Below are 13,209 nucleotides of genomic sequence, written 5' to 3'. Positions count from 1 at the left end.
GGATGCTTTGATGAGGGCCAAGCTCACCTACATATCTCCTCCCAGCCCAGGCAAGGACATTTTTGTCCTTCAGCCAAATGAGGCCAACATTCTTTTCTGCCTGCTGTCCTGATGTCTTTGCTGAAACATCAACAAATTGTCACCCCTGCGTTCTGAGCTGGACAGTCAATGACGGGTAAGAGAGTGATATATTCACAAATAAAGGGCCTAAGACAGGAGGGCCGCCATTAGCTGCTGCCTTATCCCATGACAGACTCTGGCCATAAGATTCTCTTGGCCATGTGACAAATATCACTCCAACCTAAGACAGACACAGTTCCCGAGGGGTTCATTCCAGGACAGCATGGCCATTTGGTCACCTTTTCATTTGACTATAAGGAAGAGGGAGATGTTGGGAGCGGTGCCCTTGAAGTCCTCCATTATTGATATTAATATTATGGTTAGAGTTAAGTATGACTGGGTTCTTGAAAAATCCCTAGCCAGCTGCAGAAGACTAATACAAATCTGGTGGTCAGGATGAATAATGATATGATAAAGCTCTGACCTTGCTGGGAAATACATCTGACGTCAAGATGCCCAATGTGATGACCTGTAACCTTTCTGAAAAACCAACATCCTGCTGACTAATAGATATGACAAACATGTGACCTTTCTGAGAACCTGTCAACATCAGCTGATTCCCTGACCACCCGAATATTGTGTCCTTGGCCTGCGTAAATGTTTCTTACTTCCCCCCTCCCTCTGTTACCCATGTTATGGTATAAATTCAGCCTTGGAGAAAAATAAAATTGTCGCCTTGATCAGACTCTTGTCTTGGCGTCCTTCGCGTCTCTTGTCCCCCATTCTCTTCCAGGTACCCCCAGACCCTTCGCTTACACCCAAGAACCTGGACGCCCCTAATTGGCAGGAAGTAGTCTAACAAACATCGCCCCTTTCCTTTCTTTCCTTTCTCTGTCCTATCCAGTGTTAGGCTGAAGGGGTGGAAAGGGGATGGAGAAGGGTGGAAGGAGAAAGGACCACAAAGTAGCCAATGACTGTAACAAGTGCGTTTCTAGAGAAGATTAGCTAACAGGCAGGGAGAACAGGCAACATTACTCACTAGACTGGGGCTGGGAAGGAACTGGGAGGTAAGGAGAGGCTCCCCAGCCTAGGCCTTGTTTCCCCTCTGCTTCCAGACGCAGCCAGGAAGGACTGAGCCCAAATCAATCCTTAGGTTGCTTTTTCCCAGAGGTGTGTTACACAGATGAACAAGGTAACTAAAGTGACTGTATACGTAAATATCATCCACACCAATAAATGCAAAACCAGATCACAAGTGTTTAAATGAAGCATGAACCTGCCAGGTATCACTCTAGTCCTCAAGGATACCTCGTCCTCAGAGGCATTATTACCGAGTGACTGGATCAGTGTACTTGAAGCTTGATTGATTCTAGGCTTTCCTTTTATTATTTATTCTCCTTTTTTTTTCCAATGCCAGTAGATTTTTAAATTGTGTGTCAATAAACTATTCTTGCTTAACTGAGATCGGTGTTTGTATGGTTTGAATGGTGATTCCCAGACCAAAACAATTAAAAGGAAAAATGTTGTTTCTGGCTCACAATTCAAGGGTCCAGCCCATCCTGGTGGAGAAGCCAAGACAACCGGAGCATGGAGTAGCTGGCCACATCGTGTCCACAGTCAGAAACAGCAATGAATGCTCAGTCCTGCTATCTCCTACACAGTCGGGGACCCCAGCCAGAGCGTGGTACCTTCACATGGGGTGGTTCTTCCCACTTCTGTAAAAGTGACTTACTGGCTTCCTGCTTTCTGCTAACCTGCACCTCATCCTGGAAACTTCCAGCCTCCATCAATTTTATCTCTGCCAGAGTGTTTCAGCCTCTGGGACTTACAGCTGAATAAGCTCACCCTTTCCAGCTCTTTCTGATCTCTGGCTGGCTGATCAACTCAGCTGTTCTAGCTCAAACCCCTCTCTACGCGGATTGATTCAAAGTGGCTTTTTTCAGTCTCTGACTGACTTTACTCTGCCTCATACTAACTTTAGCAATCTGTCGTAATCTTCTGTCTTCACCTGTGTCTAGCTTGTTCTCTCTCTGCAACCTGTCTGTCTATAACTGCCCTAGTAAAACTGCCCTCTCTCTGCACTGCCTCCTCAAGTACCTTGCCTTTCCTCCCTGTTCTTGTGAGGGTTGGGCATATCCTATTCTGTCAAGTCTTTCTCTGATTCTGTCAGGTTGACAGTACTACATTTTTACACACCTTTAATATCGTCACAGATATTAAACCTCATAGAACAAAACTTTAAAGGCGTTTTATTTATTCCTTGAAGTTTCATATGTATACAAGTATATTTGATTCTGCCTACCACTGTTCTCCCATTCCTCCTGGTCTGTCCCTGCTCAGACTTTCAGATCCTTTCTGCCTTCTTTCTTTCTTTTGTAATCCCGATTCCAGTTGGTGCTGCCTGCTGCCATGTTGTCTGATCCCCGTGTTGGCCCGATCTTGTACAGGTTGTTCACCACAGCTGCGGTGAGTTCAGGAGTGCGAACCCCGTGTCTGGAAGCCAGCGTTTTACCACACCTCTCCCTTCTCACTCATCCTCACACCCTTCCCACCCTATCGCCTTCAGTGTTCCTTCGGCCTGGACAATTTTAAGTAGGAGCTAACCTGACAAACCCATTGCTTTAGTGTACAAAGTTTAGGAAAAGACAAAACAAAGAGGGAATATAAGAACTTTACCAAGGCCGGTGTTTTCTGGCAGTGAATTTAAATATTTTGTTTGCATAGATTTTCAGTTTTTCTTTCCTTTTTGAGACAGCATCTCACTATGTAGCCCTGGCTTGTTTGGAACATACAGTGTGAACCAGGCAGGCCTTGAACTCACAGAATCTGCCTGCCTCTATCTCCCAGGTGCTGGGACTAAAAACCATGCCTCTAAAAAGGAAATATTTTGTTAAGTCTTTTGAAATGGTGAGGGCATTTTAAAATTCCATCCATATGTCATTGGGTTTACTTCTTCACGTTTCATCCTGTTTGAAGATTTCGATCTAGACTGGGATCAATTTGGAAAGCACCTCTTTCCAAGGAGGTGCATGAGGACCTGAGTTATATGGTCTCCAACACTACAGTAAAAACTGGGTGTGTGGTGGCTTCGGTAAAGCCTACAGCATTTTCATCCAGTTATTCAGTAATAGCTATGGCTATTTTTCTTCAAACTATAAAGGAAGGCTCTCTTCCACCATTTCCTACCGCTGGCAGCCAGAGAGGACCTGGGGACTGACACCCAGAAGACTTCCCAGCAGCAGCAACGACGTGGAGCTCTTGCGGACGTAGCCCCTTTAAAGAGGCGGGCGCCGGGGCGAGCGGCCCGCTGATTGGTGGAGCGGAGCCTCGTGGCAGGGCGGCGGAGACTGAGGCGGCTGGCTGGGCTCTGCAGCCAGGTCCCGGGAAGCCGGGAGAGCTGACTGATGAACTTGAGGCGGTCCCTGCTCGGCTTCACCTTTTGCACCTGTTACCTGGCTTCTCACCTCACCAACAAGGTGAGCGGACGGGCGGGCGTGACTGCGCGTGGGCTGCGAGCCGTGCGGTCGGCGTCCCAGAAGCTGCCCTGGGCAGGCTGGTCTGGATGGGAATGTCGAGGAAACAGCCTTTGAGAGGAAGCACTCTGAGTCCACTTCCCGGAACTTTGACTTGGACTAGGAGGATCCTCTTCTAGAGGAGGCGGGAGATGTGGCCTGGAGGCGTGCACATAGCCCGGGGCTCCATCTGCAGCACTCACCTAAACTCTCAAACCTTGGGAGGCGGAAGTAGGAGAATCCGGGTTCAAGGTCATTTTCAGCTACTTCAAGAGTTTGAGGCCAGCTTGAGATACTTGAAACTGTGTCTCGAGTAAACGAATACAAATATACCCAAATAAACAGAAAACAAGAAGTTGCCCCTTTGTTTCTTCCCCAAGACCCAAAGTTCCAGAGCAGTGGAAAGATGAATTCCTCAGCCCTTACCTCACTGATGGATTCATTAAGTCTCTTTCTTCATTCTAAGCATTTCCGATATACCCGAGGGTTTTGTTTGCTTGCTTGCTTGCTTGCTTGTTTGTTTTTGTGGTTTGAAATCTTGGTGAGGCAGAAACTGTGATATTTTGATAGGAGTGGGAGGCTGCTTTGAGTTTAAGATTTATTTTTATTTTATGTGTACGGTTGTTTTGCTAGCATGTCTGTGCAGCATGTGTGTGCAGTGTCTGCAAAGACCAGAAGGCATTAGTGTCTCTGTAGCTGGAGTTACAGATGGTTGCGAGCCACCATGTGTTAAAATCCTCTGGAAGAGCATCCAGCGCTCTTAACTGCTGATCAATCTCTCCAGCCTGCCTGCCTCTCCCCTCCCTCCCTCCCTCCCTCTCACTGGTGGGTGGTGTGGTTGTGGGTCTACCTTACGTGGGGCACATGTGGAGGTCAGAGGACATCTTGCAGGAGTCAGTTCAGATCTCAGATCGTTAGGTTTTACTGGGGACATTTCACCAGCCCTGTTTACCCTCCTAAAACAGGGCCTTGCTATGCAATCCAGGCTGGCCTGAAATCTTCCTTCTGCCCCATGATGGGGATGCTGGGATTCTGCCGTCTTTGGATCCCTGGATTTGCCTCCCTGGCCGCCCCCCTCTACCCTCTGACTAAGGAAGGGTCTCCCTTTTGTTGGGGAGAACAACAACTGGCATTTGATGAAATAAAAAAGGCCCTACTGTCTGCCCTGCCCTAGCACTACCAGATGTGACCAAACCACTCACATTTATGTAGATGAAAGAAAAGGAGTGGGGGGGGGGTGTGTGACACAGTCCCTGGATCCCTGGAAGTGACCGGTGGCAGTGGCTTATTTCTCAAAGAAGCTGGACCTGGTAGCTAGGGGGTGGCCTGCATGCCTCAGGGCTGTGGCTGCAGTAGCTCTGTTAGTAAAAGATGCTGACAGGGGCTGGGGATTTAGCTCAGTGGTAGAGCGCTTACCTAGGAAGCGCAAGGCCCTGGGTTCAGTCCCCAGCTCCGGAAAAAAAGAACCAAAAAAAAAAAAAAAAGATGCTGACAGATTGACTATGGGGCAGAGACTGACCGTCATGGCTGTACATGCTCTGGAGAGCATAGTCAGGCGCCCCCCCCCCCCGATTGATGGCTGTCTAATACCCGAATGACACACTATCAGTTTGCTACTGAATGGAGACCAAATCCAGTTCGGCCCCTGGCGACCCTGAACCCCGCCACTTTGCTGCCCGATACAGCGACCGAGGTGGTCCATTCCTGTCAGGACATCCTGACAGGAGAGACCGGAGTCAGAAAGGACCTTTGAGATCAACCCCTTCCAGATGCCCAGGTGACCTAGTTCACAGATGGGAGCAGCTATGTTGCAGAAGGTAGAAGGGTGACAGGGGCGGCAGTGGTAGATGACCACCAAACTGTTTGGTCTAGCAGCCTACCGGAAGGGTCTCTGGCCCAGAAAGCTGAATTGATAGCCTTACTACAGGCTTTGAGATTGGCGGAAGGGAAAAGAGTAAACACCTATACTGACAGTAGGTAAGCCACTGCCTGCGTTCATGAGGCCATCTACAGACAGCGGGGACTATTGACCTCAGCTGGAAAAGAAATTAAAAACAAAGAAGAGATCCTAAGCTTGTTAGAAGCCATACATCTCCCAGAAAAGATAGCTATCATCCACTGTCCAGGTCACCAGAAGGGGGACTCAAGAGAGGCAATGGGAAACCGGAGGGCTGACTTAGAAGCAAAAAGGGTCACCCAAGGCTTAAATGTGTTGCCCATGACCCGGACTGTGCAGTTAATCACTGTATCAAAAATTTTAAATACTCAGAGTAAGATTTACAGAAGATGGACAAGCTAGGGTTCCAGTTAGAATCCCTTTATGGGTTCCGAGAGACTGCCAACGGTAAAAATATCCTCCCTGAGCGACAGGCTATCACTTTCCTCAATTAACTCCATCAGCTGACCCATCTAGGTCCCAAACACCTGAAGACAGCTGTTCATCATCACCTTATTACAGCATAGGGTATTTCATAGGGGAATTGGCAGAAGCTGTAGTAAAAGGATGTGTCCCTTGCCAGATAGTAAATGCCCGGCCTAGTAAGCTCCTGGCGGCCAAGCGATTACGAGATCACCCAGGGAGCTACTGGGAAGCGGACTTTACTGAAATTAAACCTACAAAGTACGGCCACAGTTACCTACTGGATGGCCACAGGCACCTACTGGATGGCCACAGGTACCTACTGGTATTTGTAGACACCTTCTCTGGATGGGTGGAAGCATTCCCCACCAAGACAGAAATGGCTCACGTAGTAACCAAGAAGATACTAGAAGACATCTTCCCAAGGTTTGGAGTGCCTAAGGCAATTGGGTCAGGTAACGGCCCAGCCTTCATTGCCCAGATAAGTCAGGGATTGGCCAAGATCCTTGGGTTTGATTGGAAATTACATTGTGCCTATAGACCCCAAAGCTCAGGACAGGTAGAAAGGATGAATAGAACCTTAAAAGAGGTCATGACTAAATTGTCCTTAGAGACTGGCAATAATGACTGGACAGCTCTCCTTCCTTATGCTTTGTTTCGGGCACACAACACCCCAGGCCCCTTCAAGCTGACACCTTTTGAAATATTGTTTGGGGCCCACCCTCCACTTGTTGACATGCACCACCTATCCCCTCCCGAGACTCATTCCTCATAATCTCTATATGTCAGATTAAAGACTCTCGAGATCATTCAGTGGAAGGTGTGGAAACAGCTGGCTGAAGCCTATAAGCCTGGTGACCTCCAGGTACCACACCAGTTCTAGGTCGGAGACACTGTTTACGTGAGGCGCCACCGAGCTGCAAATCTCGAGCTGCGGTGGAAAGAACTCTACCTGGTGCTGCTCACGACCCCAATGGCTGTAAAAGTAGATGGCATCCCCACTTGGATCCATGCTTCTCACATGAAACCAGCACCTCCTCCTGAGCTAGAATGGGGAGTGGAAAAGACAGAAAACCCCCTCAGGCTTCGCGTGTATCACCCTTCCGCCTCTGCTTCTACTGATGGACCTGAGACTGATAAGTAGCTCAAACTCCATGCCCCTCAAAGGTTGACTTGGCAGGTACTGTCACAGACAGGGGACACAGTTTTGTCCACCTCCACAGATGGTCCTCCTGGTACCTGGTGGCCTGATTTGGTGCTAGATCTCTGCCCCCTTATAGCAGGGCTTGATACCTGGGATATCCCTGAACACAGTTCTGAGTCCCTGGAGGAATCCACCCTTACCCAACGTACAATAGCCCTAGGATGTGCTCGACTGTGGTCTAGGTGTCAGATGAGATTGACCCCCTTTTATGTCTGCCCTCAGGATGGGCAGGCGAGGCCAGAGGCTAGACAATGTGGGGGACTTGAGAGTTTCTATTGCAAAGCTTGGGGATGTGAAACGACCGGAACCACCTATTGGAAGCCTTCTTCCTCTTAGGATTTAATAACAGTTTCCAAATCACTCTGGAACCACCACCTGCTCCCAAAGGGGGAAGATATGTCCCCTCATCACTAGCTACTTGTAATATGGGGCAGTGCAATCCAGTAGCCTTTCGCTTTACGCCTACAGGAACACAGTTTAAATCTTGGCATAAAGGGTGTACTTGGGGGCTTCAATTTTGTCAAACAGGCTATGACCAGGGTTTAACCTTCACCATAAAACTCAAGGTAGAGTCTCTTCCAGGTACCCCTGTGGGCCCGAACATGGTCCTGATGGACTAGCAGCCTGCTTTTCCCTTACCCCCCGGGCAGGTTCTACTCTAGGGCCCTGACCTTCCCCAAGCCTAACTGTCACCCCAGCCTCTAATTTCACCCTGACCACTCCCAAGTTCCCAGGGACAGGGCAACAGCTCCCCAAGTTGGTGCAGGGAACCTTTAGTGTCTTAAACGCCTCCAACCCCAAATCCTGTTGGTTATCCCTGACATCAGGGCCCCCTTACTATGAAGGAATTGCCTTCTCAGGGGCCTTCAGTAATACAACCTCCCATTCCTCCTGTCCCAATGGGGGACAAAAGGAAAGCTAACCTTGACGCAGGTTTCAGGAAAAGGGACCTGTCTTGATGCTGTCCCTAAGAGTCACCAACATCTGTGTAATCAGACTTTGCCTAGCCCATGAGCTAGTGTCAACTGTTATCTGATCCCCCCTACTGATGGGTGGTGGGCATGTAGTACTGGTCTAACCCCTTTGTTTCCACTTCAGTCTTTAATACCTCCAAAGACTACTGCGTCCTAGTGCAGTTGCTACCCTGTGTTATCTACCATGATGCACCTTCCTTTGAGGATAAGTTTGACCCAGGGCTTAAGAGATATAAGAGAGAACCTGTCTCAACTACATTGGCCATCCTTCTGGGCCTAGGGGTAGCAGCAGGGGTAGGGACCAGAACAGTTGCCCTAGTCCAAACCCCTCAATACTTTGAGGGGCTGCGGGCTGCTATGGACGAAGATCTCAGAGCAATAGAACAGTCCATCACAAAGTTAGAGGAATCGTTAACCTCATGCTGCAGAACCTCAGGGGGTTAGATTTACTGTTCCTCAAGGATGGGGGTAACTGTGCAGCCTTAAAAGAAGAATGTTGCTTCTATGTAGACCATTCTGGAGTAGTTAGAGATTCAATGGCCAAACTAAGAAAGAGACTAGAAGACAGACAAAGAGACCGAGAAGCCAGACAGGGCTGGTTTGAAAGCTGGTACGGCCATTGGTTTACCACTCTAATTAGCTCTCTCATGGGACCCCTTGCTATACTACTGTTAATCCTCACTTCCGGGCCCTGTATACTCAATAGGTTAGTGACTTTTGTCCGAGAACGAGTCAGTGCAGGCCAGCTGTTGATGCTCAGACAACAGTACCTCAAAAATCGTGAAGAGCCCGAGATAAACTTAAAAGCTGGTGCAGAAGTTCTGTGATTGGAACTTAACAAAAAGAAAGTAGGGGAATGAAAAAATAAAAGAAAAAGCCCCTAAGGTTTTGCAAAGCTATGGGAACATAAACCTCTGAAACTTTCCAGGAAGAGGGCCGTTGGCCAAGGACATCTGGTACTTGATAAACAATTCTCAGAAATTTAGAGATAGGGCCTGAAACTGCCAGATGGGCAGTGACTGTTCTTTGAACCACAGTTGTGATATTTGCTTAAGTTTAAACGAGCCAATCAGGCATATTCCCTCGCTCCCCTCCCCATCTGCAATTTTTATGCTTTAAAAATGGGAGTGCAGTGCAGCTCGGGGCTCCTCTCCTCTGCTCCTTCGTGAGTTACGAGTTGAGCCTCAGCCTGCTGATTCCTGAATAAAGCCTCTTGCTGATTGCATCAAGAATCGCCTCCAGCTGGTGATTGGGGGTTGCCAATATCCCGAGTGACTGAGTGAGTGGCTCCCTTCGGGGAGGTCTTTCAATGTCTCCAAAGACAACAATTCCTCCATTGTAAAGCTCTGTAAGTTTGATTAAAAGACTCACCAGGAAGGCTGGGAGACACTTGGGTAAGTGCTTCCTCTTCAGTGTGAGGGCCTGCATTCAGATCTCTGGGACCCACATAAAAGCCTGATGTAATAGTGTGTGTCTATGCTCCTGCAGCAAGACAGGGAGCAGAGGAGAAGGCTACTGGAGCTCCTGGCTCAGTCAGCCTGGCATAGCAATGGTGGATAACCAGAGCATATCACAAGCGAGGCGGAAGGCAAGCTAACACCTCCACACGTGGTTGTGTCTGCACCCACACTTGCACAGATGAACACACTCATTCATTATATCAACGGGTCATACACAACAAAAAAAAAAAGAAAGAATATAAATACAGATTGAATTAGGGCATGGAGGCACATACCTGAAATTCTGGCACTTAGGAGGCCAAGGCCAGAGGATTACCAGGAGCCTGGGTTGCATAACAAGTTTTAGGCCAGCTTGGGCTACAGACAAAGATCCTGTCTTAAGAACAAACAAGCAAACGATAACAAAACAAAAATACAAATTTACTTCAGCCGAGTTGCTCTTCAGTATGACTTGGAAGGTCGTTCTTTCCAGTCATGATTTCTTCAATAGTAATATTATATACTTTATCAATTCTGTGTCATTCAGAATGTCCATTAATCTGGTATTTGTTTTTCAGTATGTCCTGTCTGTCCTGAAATTTACCTACCCTACATTATTCCAAGGGTGAGTATCTTTTTTTTCTTCAGATTTTGTTCTTTAAAATTTGTATGTTTCTGTATATATGTGCGTGACACATAAATGAAGGGCTCATAGAGGCCAGAGGAGGGCATTGTAGCTGGAGTTACAGGCAGTTGTGAGCTCTCACATGGCTGCAGGGAACTGAACCCTGGTTCTCTGCAGGAGCAGACTGTGCTCTTAATCACTGAGCCAGCTCTCTAGTTTCCAGGGCAAATACCTTTAGCAGACTTCGTGTGCGTTTATAGGAAATGTTCGGACAGTGCCTTAAAATGTTCTTTGAAAGTTTTAGTAACTGCACAGCCTCATCATCAATGGCAGATACTATAGTCCTTCCATTTGTCAGTTTGTGTTGAATCATGTCCCAAAGGCTCCAGACATTTTTTCTTTTTGAACTGAATGTCTTCTTGGATATTCCCACTTAGCTCATGCGTGTTCTCTCTCTCTCTCTCTCTCTCTCTCTCTCTCTCTCTCTCTCTCTCTCTCTCTCTCTCTCTCCATCTGGAGATAAGGAGATAAGGTCTCTCTACATAGTTCTGGCTGTCTTAGAACAGACTGGCCTAAAACTCACAGAGATCTGCCTGCCACTGCCTCTTGAGTGCTGGGATTAAAGGAGTGTGCCACCACTGCCTGGCAGTAAATCAATTTTAAAAAATACTTTACCAGTTTTTAAAAAAAAGATTTGATTTGTTTTATGAGTATGACTGCTTTTCCTCTGTGTGTGTGTGTGTGTGTGTGTGTGTGTGTGTGTGTGTGCGTGTGCACATGTGTGTGTGTATGTATGTATACTATGTTCTTGGTGCCCCCAGAGTTCAGAAGAGGGTATTAGGTCTCTTGGAGCTAGAGTTATATCCCATTGTGAGTTGCCATGTGGGTACTAGGAACGGAACCCCAGGAGCCTGGTGAGTGTCCCTGGTTGCTGAGCCATTTCTCCAGCCTCAGTTTACCTTTTAGCCCCGCATTCATATCCAAACTATGACTCCTATTATTTTCCTTTCTGCAAATTTCATGATCAAATAACAATACATTTTTTTGTTTGTTTCACAATGTAGCTAATTCCTAAAGGCAGATGATTTTCTGTGCTTCTCTGTTCTGACCTCTTTTCAGTGAATTTTTTATTTGTGCCTTTTTTTCCACTTATTTTCACTGTGGGTTTAGCAGTTTTCTAATTTATTTGGTGCATTTTAGTCTTGGTACTGGAGACTGAGCCTAGGATCCAAACCTGCTAGGGCTTTGTTGTATTGCTTAGCTATATCATCTGCCCTTAAAAATTTGCTTTTAAAACAAAGGCTGGATTTCAACTCACTCTGTAGCCCAGACATGCTTTGAATCTGCGTCTTGCCTCAGCCTTCCCAGTAGCTGGGATCACAGGCCTCAGCCCCCAGGCCTGATTTCAGTTTGTTTTTTACATTTTAAGAATATAACCATTAGGGGCTGGAGAAGATGGCTTAATGGTTAAGGGTGTTTGTGAGGACCAGAACTTGGCTCCCAGCATCAGGTAGCTTGAGACCATTTGTAACTTCAGGTCCAGGGATTCTCATGCTCTCTTCTGGCCCCTCTTTTGTACCATTCCTGACCCCAAATAAAAGAAAAAAAAAAGAAAAAGAAGAGTACTAACACATGATCACTACGTCTAGTGGAACATTTTTTAAATTTGTTTTTAATTGTTTAAAATTATCTTTTAATTTCTTAGCTTGTAGAAGGAAGCACCATGCTTGAAAGTGATGCCTAATTGAGTGGCAGACAAAATGACAAATCAGAAAGATTTAAGAGAATAGGATATGCAGTGCAGAGGGAGGGAAGGAGGGAATGAGAGAGGGAGGGAGGGGGAGAGAGAGAAGAGGAAGAGGAGGAGAGGGAGGCAGAGGAAGAGGAGGAGAGGGAGGCAGAGGAGGAAGAAGAGGAGAAGGAGGAGGAAGAGGAGGAGAAGGAGGAGGAAGAGGAGGAAGAGAAGGAGGAGGAAGAAGAGGAGGAGGGAAAAGGAAAAGGTGGAGGAGGAGGAGGGAAAAGGAAAAGGTGGAGGAGGAGGAGGAGGGAAAAGGAAAAGGTGGAGGAGGAGGAGGCAGAGGAGGAGGGGGAAGAAGAGGAGGAAGAAGAGGAGGGGGAGGAGGAGGAGGAGGAGGAGGAATCGGCGGGAGCAGTTTTACCATGACAGTTATAGACGGGTTGCAGAGAGACAACAAGCTAGACACGAATGAAGATAGAAGGAGCCAGAGAATGAAAAGGACCCAAAGTTACTGTGAGGTGGAGCAGAGCAATTCAGTCAGAGGCCAAGAGAGAAGCCAGATTAAATCAGTTGTCTTGGAGAGGAGTTTGAGCCAGAGCAGCTGAGTTGAACCAACCAGCCAGAGTTCACAAAGGACAAGAAAGGGTGGGCTTATTCAGCAGTAAGTCTCAGAGGCTGAAAATATTCTAGGCCTGGATAAGATTGTATGGAGGCTAGAAGCTTCCAAGACTGGGCCTAGGTTAACAGATGGGGGCAGTAAGCCTCTGAGATGACAATTACTACAGGAAAATAAAAGTTACATTTACAGTTATCCAACTTACAAGACACTCATTGATTGTGCAATCCTTCCCTTTGCCTTTGGATCCTTGTTTTTAAAAATGTATTTATTTTATGTATATGAATACACTGTAGCTACCAGAAGAGGGCCATCGGATCCTATTACAGATGGTTGTGAGCCACCATGTGGTTGCTGGGAATTGAACTCAGGACCTCTGGACGAGCAGTCAGTGCTCTTAACTGCTGAGCCATCTCTCCAGCCCCTGCCTTTGGATCCTTAAAACAATATATAGTTAGTCTTTTATGATCTTTTTCTGGAGTATTCTTTTGTTAATTCTTTAGGGAGAAGAGCTGTTGACTTTTTTAGGCATTATGCTGTTTGGTCATGTATAGAACACATCCATCACACTTCTCTGTAGAAATGTGTTAGGGGGGATGGAGAAATGGCTCCACAGTGAAGAGCACTAGCTGCTCCTTATGAAAGACCCTAGCATGGTTCGGTTTCTAGCATCTACGTGGTA

The 13,209-nt window shown here is 47.1% G+C and overlaps 1 protein-coding gene across 7 annotated transcripts in view; it reads left to right on the top strand.

The window, feature by feature from the left end:
• Positions 1-3,384: 3,384 nt before the first annotated feature.
• Positions 3,385-13,209, top strand: part of Tmem241 (transmembrane protein 241) — a 152,234-nt gene continuing 142,409 nt past the window's right edge. For all 7 annotated transcript variants that reach the window (XR_001842036.3, XR_005496208.2, XM_017601069.3 and 4 more), the window contains exons 1-2: positions 3,385-3,536; positions 10,127-10,173. Coding sequence is in view for 5 of the 7 variants with exons in the window: in XM_017601069.3 (XP_017456558.1) it covers positions 3,465-3,536; positions 10,127-10,173 (119 nt within the window). In the remaining 2 variants the exon portion in view is untranslated. The remainder of the gene's footprint in view (positions 3,537-10,126; positions 10,174-13,209) is intronic.

The sequence above is a fragment of the Rattus norvegicus genome, chromosome 18 (assembly GCF_036323735.1).
Source record: "Rattus norvegicus strain BN/NHsdMcwi chromosome 18, GRCr8, whole genome shotgun sequence".
NCBI classification, from domain to species: domain Eukaryota; kingdom Metazoa; phylum Chordata; class Mammalia; order Rodentia; family Muridae; genus Rattus; species Rattus norvegicus.
The sequence above is the reverse complement of the archived record's forward strand: the minus strand, read 5'-3'. Positions and strand labels throughout refer to the sequence as shown.